This window comes from Anguilla anguilla, chromosome 3 (assembly GCF_013347855.1).
Source record: "Anguilla anguilla isolate fAngAng1 chromosome 3, fAngAng1.pri, whole genome shotgun sequence".
NCBI classification, from domain to species: Eukaryota; Metazoa; Chordata; class Actinopteri; order Anguilliformes; family Anguillidae; genus Anguilla; species Anguilla anguilla.
Window position 1 is genome coordinate 4,035,068 of NC_049203.1, and position 12,347 is coordinate 4,047,414.

Here is a 12,347-nt window from a genome sequence, read left to right on the forward strand (position 1 = left end):
AGACACACCTGCGACCGTCCTCGCTGCGCGGTCATGAGAACGAGCGCGAACGCGAGCGCGCGGGGCGCCACGTTTTACCTTTGACGTAGGGGTTGCCGTGGCGATCGTCGCACAGGCGCAGGGTGGCCCGCTTCCTCGACGGCGGCGTGGGCGGGGCCTCCAGCAGGTCGTACAGGAACTCGTTGTAGATCTCGAAAAAGGAGACCCAGACCGAAAAGCGCACCCCGTCCTCCGGACCTTCCCCTCCGCTGTGGGACAGGGCGTCGCCGTCCAGGCACACGCTGTCCAAATCTGCAGGGGGAGAGGGGTGGGGTGGGGGGGGTGGTGAGAGGGGTCAACGTCCCTCAGAGGGGCGAGGTTCTGAACCCAATCCGATCGCTCGAAACAGCTCCTCACCTTCCAGCTCCGTGGTGATGCTGCTGCCCGAGGACACGCCCCCAATGCCACTGTCACCGCTGACACTGGCTCCACCCCTTCGCCTGGAATTCTGGGAAATTGAGCCTTCCTCCTGAGATTAAAGAAAAGACACCACGTGTCACTCCCCAGAAAAAGCTCCAACACCCCAGTGACCTCGACTTTGGTCAGATTTGATGAAGTAGCAGACGGCTTAATTGCCATCAGTTCTCAAGCAGAGGCACTGAAATGAATATGTCCTCTGTATTGCCGATCTGTTGTCTGAATGTCTGTGCTTGTGTTGTTTGTGCAAGCCTCTTAAAATGCAAAGCAAATTCCTGAAAAGGCAAGCATTCAAATAAAATATTCAATTCAAGTCCCCCCAGGGAAAAATAGCATTTAATTAATTAATTCTATTCTGTTCTTTTTATTTGAACCTTTTTTAAATTTTTATTAGAGACCAATGTAGACAGCAGTTGAAAGCAGTGAAAACCTGCAGGACTGCAGATCTCCAGGAACAGGGGGTTGGGCAGCCCTGCTCTACCAGAACTCTTTTTCGGGTAGACCATGCCACAGGGTTAGGATACGGGTTAAAACACACTGATCCGGGGTCAGTTTCTCCCCTCTCACCTCCTTCAGCAGGGAGTCCCGGCGCGCCTCCTCGGCCCGGACCTCGGCGCCGGTCAGCCGCCGCACCTCCTCGCGCAGAGCCGGCTTCAGGTCCGGGGAGTCGTACAGGCGCCCCTGCAGCCTCCCGAAAACGGAGACCAGGGCGCGGGGGAGAAGCCCGGCTTCACGGCCTGTTCCTGGGGCGCAAGGAGGCGGGGGGGGGGGGACTTACAGAGTGACCGCACAGCACTTAGGACGCTCATTCCTTGACAGGCCATGCAGAAACCGATATCTTCCTAAGACCCAACTATTCATTTTTGTCCCCTGTAGGGGACACGGAACTCTGGACTTGATCTCAACAATCTATATATTCTGCTGTGCTGAAAGCTACACTACGAGGGACGTTCAAGAAAAATGAAATCATTGTAATTAAAAATGCATATATTTTCACTGCAACATGTCTTTTGTCATCCAATGTCTAAAAATTTTAAGTATTTGAACTTCTGCTGGGTCTCAGGAGGATATGGAACGAGAGCAGAGGTCCTCATCCAGGGTCCTGGAGGACCACAGATGCACCTGATTTCTGTTCCCTCCCAGCCTGACTGAACGGCTCTGCTGATTGCTGGAAATCAGAGTCTGAGTACTTATAGTGTGAGTGGGGAACCAAGGAGAAGCTCCTTCACTCAGTCACCTGTGTTCTTAAAAACTGATAATCCCACTAATCCAACCAAATACGCAACTGTGTAGTTATGGATTCAGATGGAGGGGAAAAAAAAACGGAAACTTTTCTGGCACTTCACCGCTGAAGTAGATCACAGAACGCTCACCAATCGGCTACTAATGTCTAGTCGCTGCATCAGTGTGAACGCAGGTCTCCACGTCAGTAGCGTGAGTAATGACTTCTGTGCGAAAAAATGAATATTCAGAAACGCGAGGATGCGCGTGAGCACAAAGGGGGAGCGGGGCGGGGGAGGGGGGGGGGTATTTGGGGATGAGATGCTAATGCTAATCAACATAAACGGAAGCGCTGGGCTGACGCGATCGCCTGGAGAACACTATCCAGCGCGGAAAGCAATATGCTGAAGCACTCAGATCTTCCGCCTCATCCTTACAGGGGGAAAATGTGTGGAGTGGGCACTTCAGGGGGATGCAGTTACCCAAATTAATTTGACGGAAGCACCTCTGCTTCAAAAACTTGCAGCAGCGCTGTGGGTTCGTGGCCAAGAAGCCGAGAAGATTTTTTTTTTTACCCAAAACCTTGAAGCTCCAGCACATTCAGTTCCCAGGTGGAAGCTTGCAGATGTAGCCTTGAGCAAGGATCCGGCTCGAGAAATGAATTTTATGCAACTCGCCCGGGTTAGAGACATCTGCTCAGAAATTAAACGCGCTTTTAAAATGAAATGACTAATAACAGCGTGACCACCCCTGACGACGGACTAAATGCACTGACGCTTGCCATAAACACGGGAAACAAACACTCCTCACGGAATCATCCATGTTTAGCTCATTTTACAGAGACATGTGCGCACGTGTGTGGAACACAGCGCCTCACCCTGGACGGTGTAGGTCTTGCCAGAGTTGGAGACGCCGTATGTGTAGAGCAACCTGCTCTCTCCCTGCAGGACGTCCCGCACGGTCTCCTTCATGGTGCAATCAAAACATTCCTGCTGCGTTGTGCCTGGGCCTAAAATCTGCCGGGGGGGGGGAGGAGGAGGGGGGTGGGGGGCAGGGGCAATCATCATCATCAGATCCTGCATTCCTCGTTACTACTATCATGCCTGTGCCTGTGCTATTGTCCCTGTATCGGACACACCTGTATGTCGTGCGTTACCTAGGTGACAGTGACCATCGGTGCAGTATGCTACCTAAGTCATGGTACCACTTTGTTAACAGTGGGTATCAGTACTGCATGTTGCCATGGTGATGTCACCAGTGTTACCTTGGTGACAAGTGAGCATCCGCGCTGTATATTTATCCAGGGGTATGTCATCATCAATGTGTTACCTTGTTAATAGCGTGCAGCAGTATTTTATATTACCTAGGTGATGTCATCAGTGTGTTACCTGAGTGAAGGTGAACTTGTGCACACTCTGAGAGACTCTGGGGTCTCTGAGCAACAGAGTCTCCTCATCCTGAACGCACACACACCCCTGCAGAACAAAAAAGGACAGAGATCAGCTAGCCCTGATTTAAAAAAAAAAATGTTTTTGATGTCACCATCATGTCACACTCACAACTCATACGACTACTACCCTTTACATTAAAAAAAAAAAAAATTATGTATTATGATTTATTCTTGTAAGGCCAGGGGTGCCCGTGTTTATATGGTTTTCAGTCCTAGTCCAAGGCGATGTCTTCTGAATCATTTTACACACCAAAGCAGGCTGACTCCCATGCTGGACTATAGTTATGCAAGTAGGACACATGTGCAGCATGTAGCTGCAGCTGATGCTTAATGAAATAATAAAGCTGAGGATGCTTAATTAAATAATTTAAAATGTCCTAATTAAATAATAATTAAGAGCGGAAGTTGGCACAAAACCCCGAAGTGGATCGCCTCCCTCTCCGAGCACTCTCAAATAAGGTCACATGACCGGACTGATCGAGACCCCCACTCCACTGACCTGTTCCTCCCCTCTCTCCTTCTCTACGTCCATCAGAGGACGAATGCGCAGGTAAACACGCACTCTCTCCGTACTGCCATCTTCCTCTCCACTCCCTCGTTCGTCAGGTCCCACCTTCCTCTGCTCCATCTGAGAGAGCAGAAGAGAGAGAGAGAGAGAGTTAGAGTGAGAGAGGTGGACAGAAACAGAGAGATAGAGAGAGAGGGGGAGAGGTAGAGAGAATGGTACCACAGAACAAGCTCTTTCACAGAGTCTTGCAAGAGAATACTCATAGCTGGTGCATGAAAGAGACACTAGGGGTGGGGGGGGCAGATGAACGACTTGCGGAGAGACCGCCATCCCGGGGGGAAGTTGCTCTGAGCGTCACGCGTTTGGATAAATAAACAGTTTATAAAACGCCAGGAAAAATAATCAGAACATAAATCAACGCGCGAGAAATAGAACGGCCCATTGTGAGCAGGTGGCTGGAGGCGATGTGACCAATCGCGGTGAAGGATGTTTATGCGGGACTGAAGGCTAAACGTTGGACACGTTCATGTTTACGCAAACTAATGAATGTGTTCGGCAATGCCTTCTCGCACAACAGAATTCATTGGATTTTAGACGTGCAGTGTGAATTGGGCAAAGGAACCTCTCTAACCTAGATAAAGAAGGAAAATAACTTTTGTACTGGATTTTTTATAGTAACGTTTCGTACAATGCTGCTACGGTTATCATGGCCAGCGTTTTGAAGGGGGCAAGGAGGGATGGAGGGTGCGTGGCTAAACGGAAGGGTCATTGAAAGGCACATGCTTGTCTATGGCAGTGCAGTCGTGACTGGCGGGCACGTGTCTCACCTCGCGTCCATTCGTTTGAGCCACCGCTGGAGCACAGATATTGGAGATCTCGTGCAAAGTGGTCGCGCAGCGCCGTGACCCTGCGACGCCGCCCGGGTTGGCTGCAGTGGACTCGAAAACGGCGGCACCTCCCTCCTCCTCGTCTGACAGCGGACCACGTGGTGGAGCAACGCGCAAAGCCATGGCAACGGCAACAACCACAACCTGGTGGGGTGCAATGCCTGTCTCAACATTCATCCATTTGTATCAAATGCATCTTTGTCAGTTTGAAACCAAATTATATATGGATGGGTGTTGCGCTTTCGAATGATTCATTAAATATTGTCCAGGCCCTTGGGGTAAGCAAAGTTGCGCTGTAATGCCGTTTGCCAGAAACTCGCACAGGCCTGCAAGATTCCATGAGTAGGAAGTCGTGACCATTCTTTAACTGCCTTTGGTGAAGTATTTGGCATCTGACTCATAGACTGAGCTGCAGACACAGACTGCCATTCACGAGTCAACTGTCGTTCCCATAATAGTGACACTACTCCACGCTCACGAAATACTGTACTTTGCTGTTTTACAGAGCGAGGTAACGTTAAGACTAAGTTAGCCAGAGCCCGTTAGCCAGAGTCAAAGTGCAACTATCAAGTAGCAAACTTTAGGAAACTTACTTTCTGACCTTGTGTAGCTAAATAGCGAGCTCCTACACAAAAAAAGTCAAAGTTAGTTTTAGTCCCACGGCAAAAAGCTTGTTATCCAGCGATAAAGTTATTTTAGGTAGTAAAAGTACTTAAAAACAGCATGTGGAAGATGTTACCAAACATGTATTGCTTCAGAGTATTATTCCAATGAACTAATTGGCCAGCTAGATGTCGAACGTTAGCAGGCAAACAAAAACGTGCAGAAAAGATCACGAGAAATATTTGTCTTACACGCACGCACAAAACAACACTACATAGAGCGCAAAATATACGTAGCTTACAGTTGCCAACATGGCCACGCGATTCTAGTGGAGAAGATGTTATGAAGCTACGACACATCGTTGCATTTTTATGTTGTTAAGTAGCTACATAACACGCTTGTTGGCCCGAAACTATAGAAGCAAAACCAGAGAGTCACTCCGCTCTGTTCAAATCAGCACAGTAGCTTACTTTATTAGCAAGCCCGCTGTTCTGCTGTCAAATCAAAGTTAGCAGGCAAACTATGACTCATGTTATAAAACAATTATGTTAGATAACTTAGCTAGATAATGCACCGTGCACACTATTTGCGGTTGTTGACATGCAATAAACCATACTGTACGGGTAACTTTACTCACTTTTTTTTTTAGTCCGTAGATATCTTGTTAAGTTATTCCTTCAAATAAATAGCTTATTTGTGTAATTCTTTTATTGGACTGTCCACTGGCAGTACGTTGTAAGTTGTCACCTTCACCCGTCACGTGAAGTGTTAAAATAACTTTGTAAAATAAAAATATTTTTAAAATTGAGAACTATTATAAAAAGTAAGCAGCAGTCTAATCTAAGTTGTACATTTAAATATCGTGTTAGAACATAGACTATTAACGACTTTAGTTAGCGAAATCCATAGCTTTTCTCCAACATTACATGTAGCAAGTTGAGTTCGAGGTCAGTTGTGTGACAACTCCAAAACTTTTTCCATGTTCTACAGTCCTGTTCTAACTCAGCATGTTCTTCCCACAGAATTTAGCGCATCCAACCAATTCAAACTTCGCGCCCCGTCACCCAACCAATCAGCGTAAGTGGAATTCTCCCGGCCAGTCGCGACCATGGTGGTGAGAACGGGATTTTTCAAACAGCCAATGGAATTAACTTCATAGCTGCCGGGATTTTTAGGTACAAACATGCGCTTGGAGGACTTCGGAGGTATGCGTTCCATAACTGGAAACAAATGTAACAAACGATCAAGAACCCTAATGTTTTAGGAGGTGTTTCACCCCCCTCCTTGTCACGGCGATGGAAAATGTAACTATCTTTTATTGTTGTTTGATACTGTTGCATTAATTTTTTTGTAGCCTGCATGGTAATATAGTACGTCCTTTTTCTGCTATATCGCCATGCACTGTAGGCTACGTACAGTATCTTTCTACCCCGGAATTGTAAATCGCTCTGGAGAAGAGTGCTTGCAAAAGGATTTGGTGAATGAAACGTTATAGTTTGTAACGAAAAGCTGCTGTAGATTCTGCGACGTCGTTATGTAAATTATGTAACGTAACTCCTGCAAGTAAGTTTGGAAGAATTGCTTGGAATTTATCCAATACCGGTGCAGGCTAATTTGTATTTTAGTTTGCATATTATTTCGATTCCCATACACTTTTTCCTCTGAATTGTCCCCTGTGCATTTTTCAAAATCCCGTACATTTACAGTAAACTTCCTGCCTGGTATCCCTGTGGATGAAAGTAATGTGCCGTGTTTTTGCTGGCGGCTAATGAACACAAAACGAGAGAGAATTATGTGACTGACTTTTACGGGTCTTCTCTTTGAAGGGTCAAAACGAACATTCTTTAATCCCTGCCTTTTCATGCGGCCGACGCCGCACGAGCTCGCCTTCATGCACCGCGGAGGAAATTGCACTGCCTTGTTAATTCCGGGCTCCTAATGAAATTATTTCCATTTTACTTTTGCGGATGTGGACGGCAGACCCTTGGGGGGTCTCGCTGTGAGGAGACTTTCCCTGCGCTTTCCCAGACATCACGCTGCGTCTCCTGCTGCTGAGAGCAGATGCCCCGTGGCGCGCAGCTGGGCGGGCTACCCCCGCTGGTCCATAGACCCAACAAGCTGGGCCATAAGATTAACCACCCTCCAACACGGCATAGAATGCAAATAACGCGCGCACACAAAAAAATGCTTCACGTCACTCGGCTTATCCTTTGATCGCTTCCTTGCTATTCTAACAACGCTTCTATGCGTCGTGGACACGCTGTCGCTTCTGTCCAGCGCATAGGGGAAATTAAAAAGTAAATTTAGTCCCATTTAAAAGACTGGGTTATAACATGACAGAGCATTAATCTTGTGGATGCTGTTATTCAGAGGGAGTCTCAATGCAAATGAAAATAATCACTGTAAACGGGTGATAAAAGAAGGTTAAAATAAAGGTTAGGGGCATTGGTTGACTAAGAAGCATATGCCACTCACTGAAATCATCCGTTTCATCTGGCCAAACTTCTTTGTGTTGGGAATGCTATTTACACCCCTGTGGAAATATAAGAAGACCGTTATTATTTTATACTTTCTTATTTTCATCTGTTTAAATGAAATAAAAATAAGAAGTGACTAATGTGCAGAGTGTAATTAGTACTATTAAGTTTAAATTAGATTCAAAATGAAGCTTTTTCAGTGAACAATTCATATCTATCAACTCCTTGAGAAGTTGAACACCTCTACTGAAATAACTTGTAAATATATAGATTGCATTTGTACATTACTATGGAATAATAATGTACAAATATTATTTACAAATGCATATAGACAATGCCATTTTTAATTTCTACGTTTATTGTCCTTGTTACGTTCTGGTGACTTTGCTGCCCCCTGCTGGTGATCCTGTGCTTCGCTCTCCCTGGTGATTTGGAGCTTTGCCGTAATGAAGTGCAGGTGGCCTGCTTGGCTCCACCTGTCCGTGGGCGTGCACAGGTCCTGCTGTCTGTAATTCTTCTGTGCTGAACAGACAGGTGGTGACTAACGTTCCTGTCAGCTCTGGGTTGTTATTTGATCGTTGGGTTTATTTATTTTTAAAATATAACAGTGTTCACAGCCTGATTTTTATTTTGAATTTTTGTATGGTGTTGCCATGGACAGGGACAGGTATGTTCATTCTTTTCTTTCATGTGTGGATGCAATCCACTTCTGGTCCGTCAGTCTTATGCCTTGTCTCTTTGGGCAAAACGTATCTCTTCCAGAAGCGATGTGAGAAGGGGAACGGACATGACGGCTCCTGATTGGTAAGAAATCGAGGTACAGAGATGGGGGAGATTTGATCAGTAAGAAATGGACGGGGCAGAGCCATGTGTTTGGAGAGAAACGGAAGCACAAATGGAGGGTCAAACTGTGTGATTGGTTTTTCCGTTTTATGAGAACATCGGTGGGGATGGAGTTCAATCTCCACTATCCGTGTCTTCTGCTGCGATGGGCACCTGGCTGGCACAACATGGTGCCATTGGTCGTCATGGAGACCCGGGCAGAAAAACAAACTCTTGTTTGATCATTTGAGTAGTGCCACTGTGGCATTGCCATTAGACTAACATTGTATGACACCCTGGTAGGACGCGGGCTTCAATTTGAAATTTACATCCAGCCAGTGTAACCAGTAGAAAGACACCATGGCATTGTGGTGACACATTTGGCAACAAAGCAACTGGAGGATGCGGGCATCGATCCCGCTACCTCTCGCATGCTAAGCGAGCGCTCTACCATTTGAGCTAATCCCCCACCTTATGCCCAGGTGGTATTGCACCAGGCTCGAGGGGGTCAATTGCACACAGCCAGTGTGATAAACAGGGAAACACCAACCAGAGAACACATTCAACAGGAAAACCACTGGAGGATGCGGGCATCGATCCCGCTACCTCTCGCATGCTAAGCGAGCGCTCTACCATTTGAGCTAATCCCCCATCTCATGCCCTATAACCACTGCACCAACTGCCAATGAGAAAACACATTTACCAGGAAAACAGCTGGAGGATATTTTTATCTATGTACATGGAATAAAAACAAGAAATGTGTAGTGTGTAATGAAGTAGCCCTAATGCGTTCCCTTTCATTAAAGGCAAAGGCTCGGTAAACAATTAATATCTATCAACTGCACGAGAAGCTGAGCATTTTCATTTTTTAAAAACCTGGGAAAAAATAAATGAGAACATAGTATAGCCATTAAACTAATTATTAGCAAAAACGTATAACTATACAAAAAAAATAAAAATACATAGCACAATCATTATTATAACAGTATAAATACAAAAGATTATTTCCAAGCTATTCAAAAGATGATCTATTAAAAGAATATTACAAACAAAAGACTTGTTACAAAACTATTGAATAGATTGAATACAAAATGATATAAAATAACTATGTCCAAACATTATTTACAAATGCATAAATACAATGCAGGTTCTACTTTTTACATTTGACTGTCCTCCGAGCACTATTCCTTTGACACTTGTACTAGCTGGTTTCCTCTGTTGTGAATCACGCACATTTTCTGCTTGAATTTGCAGTTACCGTCCTCTTATTAAACCTTGTCTTTGGGGTGGTTTCCCTGGAGACAGGAGGAGTTGGTGGAGCAGAGCTGGTGTCACTTCTGTCTCAGTGCTGGAACGTTACCAGCCTGGGAGGGCTCGACCCCTGTCGCAGCAAACTGTCTCAGTCTGGTCATTAATGGCCATTTTTAAATCTCCCATGGCCTCATAAGATTTTTGTTTAGGCCATCTGAGGTCAACAACGGAAAAAAATGTGAGAATCTATGTGATGACATCAAGGGGAGCTTGTTATGTAGGGTAGTGGGTATCGATTGTCCACACACAGGCCTACGGGCTGCAGCCCGTCCCCTCAGCCACTAGAGGGCCTCACCACTCAGGGACCTAAATTGAAATTTTAATGGAATTTATAATTGCATTTTACCGAGGTTTGACCTATTACTTACCCCGTAGCATAGCTGTAAACTCGCGCTGTAAAAGGATGGTCGTTAATCTTGGCGACGTTACTAACTTCTCAATTTAGCCATTAACGACCTAGCTAACTGCATTTAATGTTGCTGCGAGAAATGCATCGCAAGTTAGCAAAGTTTATGTATTATATATTATAATATATTGTTGTTTCTGTTCGAGTCTAGTAAGTTAAGCATGTCAAGCGGAAAATTTGACAGCGCGGCGCCAAAAAAATTAACTTCTTTCTTCAAATTCTAGTCGGATGATTATTTTGCGTTAGCAGTAGACTAACCGATGAATGCTCCACAATCGAGCCCTGCCCTAACGTTCCCTGCCAATGCTGACCAAAGTGCTGCCGCATCAACCTCAGCCAACATCCGGACCACCTTCTCCAGAAACTATACTACCCTGACCAGGCACGGCCGCGATATCAACCGTTTTTAGGGTCGAGTCGACCATCTCTGGAAACACTGATAGCGTTAGCACTGCCAGTGGTCCCAACAAAATTTACCCACTGTTTTGATGTGATTCACTGGTGAGTCGAATTTTTCTGTTCAATCTGACCTATCAGTTTGAAGGCACAATCCATGATCCAAATATTCATTGCTTACCAATCAAAGCGTAGTCCCACCACCAAAAGTCAGCCTTTACTGGTACTGGAGACATATTTTAATTCTAAAGTCATTAGGAAGCCTCTTGATGTATCAACTAAGATAATGGTAAGAGGTAAATAAGTGTTTTCATGTATAACATTGCTGAAGCTAAACCATTTTAACTGTAGCAATATTTGTTAACATCAGAGTAAAATAGCCCTGTGTTTTGAACTGTGATGATAGGTTGAGACAGATCCATTTCGGTATAACTTATTTCCATCTATGAGTCACACAGTCTTCAAGAGTGCTCAGCAACATGTCTCACTTTGTTGTGGCCGCAAATACTGATTGGCCTTGAAGTCTGGAATATTACCATGTTGGGTGTTGGGGTTGATTGTGCATGTGCATGTGTGTGGGGAGGCCTCCAGGTTCTTTAGTTTGGAGGCCTCCGGGTTGGCTGACTTGGTCCAGCAAGCCAGGATCTCATATAGGAGTGCCAATGAAAAATCATACCATTCGGTCAATGACAGGAGCTGTTGTCTTGACCTCATCACAGAGCAGACCAGCTAGGCCATTGCCTTCTGCTGTGACGGGTGCCTGGCTGGCAAAGTGCATTTCCATTGGTTGTCATGGAGACCGGGGCAGAGAAACAACACTTGCTGCCGCATTTGATTGGCAAGAAATGGATGGGCATGAGCATGCCAAGTCCTGATTGGTAGGAAATGGAGGTGGAGAGATAGGGAAATTTGATTGGTCAGAAATTGATGGGGCAGAGCCGTGTTATTGGGAAGAAATGGAAGCAAAGGGAGCTCAAACTTGTGTGGATTTTGGAAGACAAACTATTGTGATCATTACAGTGCCAATACCCCCTTCTAAGGCTGCTGTGGCATTGCGTAAGACTTACATTGTGTGACACATCTACCACAAAACCATCAAAACATTGTATAATTGGAGGATGCGGGCATCGATCCCGCTACCTCTCGCATGCTAAGCGAGCGCTCTACCATTTGAGCTAATCCCCCATTTTGTGCCCTGTAGCCATTGCACCAGGCTCAACAGGGCAATTTCAGTGTGCATAAATGGAGTTTAAACCTGAGGTTTTAACAGGAGAACCTGTAGACCACAGAACTGAAATAGCTAATACTTGTTTCACAGATTTGGATGGTTGATCCTATTTACAGTTCACATAGTCAGTGTATTCAACAGGAAATCATCAAAACATTGTAAAATTGGAGGATGCGGGCATCGATCCCGCTACCTCTCGCATGCTAAGCGAGCGCTCTACCATTTGAGCTAATCCCCCATTTTGTGCCCTGTAGCTGTTGCACCAGGCTCAACGGGGCAATTTCAGTGTGCATAAATGGAGTTTAAACCTGAGGTTAAACCTCAGGTCAGGTTTAAACAGGAGAACCTGTAGACCACAGAACTGAAATAGCTAATACTTGTTTCACAGATTTGGATAGTTTGGATAGTTGATCCTATTAACGGTTCACATAGTCAGTGTACTCAACAGGAAATCATCAAAACATTGTATAATTGGAGGATGCGGGCATCGATCCCGCTACCTCTCGCATGCTAAGCGAGCGCTCTACCATTTGAGCTAATCCCCCTGCATTTCGCTCGTAGACATTACGTCATAGTTATTCG

General features: G+C 45.5%; 1 protein-coding gene and 5 non-coding genes across 9 annotated transcripts in view; all 6 read right to left on the bottom strand.

Annotated features, from left to right (window-relative positions):
- Nucleotides 1–5,077, bottom strand: part of LOC118222522 (kinesin-like protein KIF20A) — a 15,051-nt gene extending 9,974 nt beyond the window's left edge. For all 4 annotated transcript variants that reach the window (XM_035408173.1, XM_035408174.1, XM_035408172.1 and 1 more), the window contains exons 1-7: nucleotides 4,463–5,077; nucleotides 3,627–3,755; nucleotides 3,066–3,152; nucleotides 2,555–2,693; nucleotides 1,024–1,199; nucleotides 397–508; nucleotides 79–291 (exon numbers count right to left, since the gene is read on the bottom strand). In XM_035408173.1, the coding sequence (XP_035264064.1) occupies nucleotides 79–291; nucleotides 397–508; nucleotides 1,024–1,199; nucleotides 2,555–2,693; nucleotides 3,066–3,152; nucleotides 3,627–3,755; nucleotides 4,463–4,699 (1,093 nt within the window). In that variant the 5' untranslated portion in view covers nucleotides 4,700–5,077. The remainder of the gene's footprint in view (nucleotides 1–78; nucleotides 292–396; nucleotides 509–1,023; nucleotides 1,200–2,554; nucleotides 2,694–3,065; nucleotides 3,153–3,626; nucleotides 3,756–4,462) is intronic.
- Nucleotides 5,078–8,820: 3,743 nt separating this feature from the next.
- On the bottom strand, nucleotides 8,821–8,893 carry trnaa-agc. Its single transcript has one exon. It is a non-coding gene; the product is annotated as a tRNA-Ala (tRNA).
- A 109-nt stretch (nucleotides 8,894–9,002) lies between these two features.
- trnaa-agc lies at nucleotides 9,003–9,075 on the bottom strand. Its single transcript has one exon. It is a non-coding gene; the product is annotated as a tRNA-Ala (tRNA).
- Nucleotides 9,076–11,649: 2,574 nt separating this feature from the next.
- Nucleotides 11,650–11,722, bottom strand: trnaa-agc. Its single transcript has one exon. It is a non-coding gene; the product is annotated as a tRNA-Ala (tRNA).
- Nucleotides 11,723–11,930: 208 nt separating this feature from the next.
- trnaa-agc lies at nucleotides 11,931–12,003 on the bottom strand. The gene has a single exon. It is a non-coding gene; the product is annotated as a tRNA-Ala (tRNA).
- A 234-nt stretch (nucleotides 12,004–12,237) lies between these two features.
- Nucleotides 12,238–12,310, bottom strand: trnaa-agc. Its single transcript has one exon. It is a non-coding gene; the product is annotated as a tRNA-Ala (tRNA).
- Between the last annotated feature and the right edge of the window lie 37 nt (nucleotides 12,311–12,347).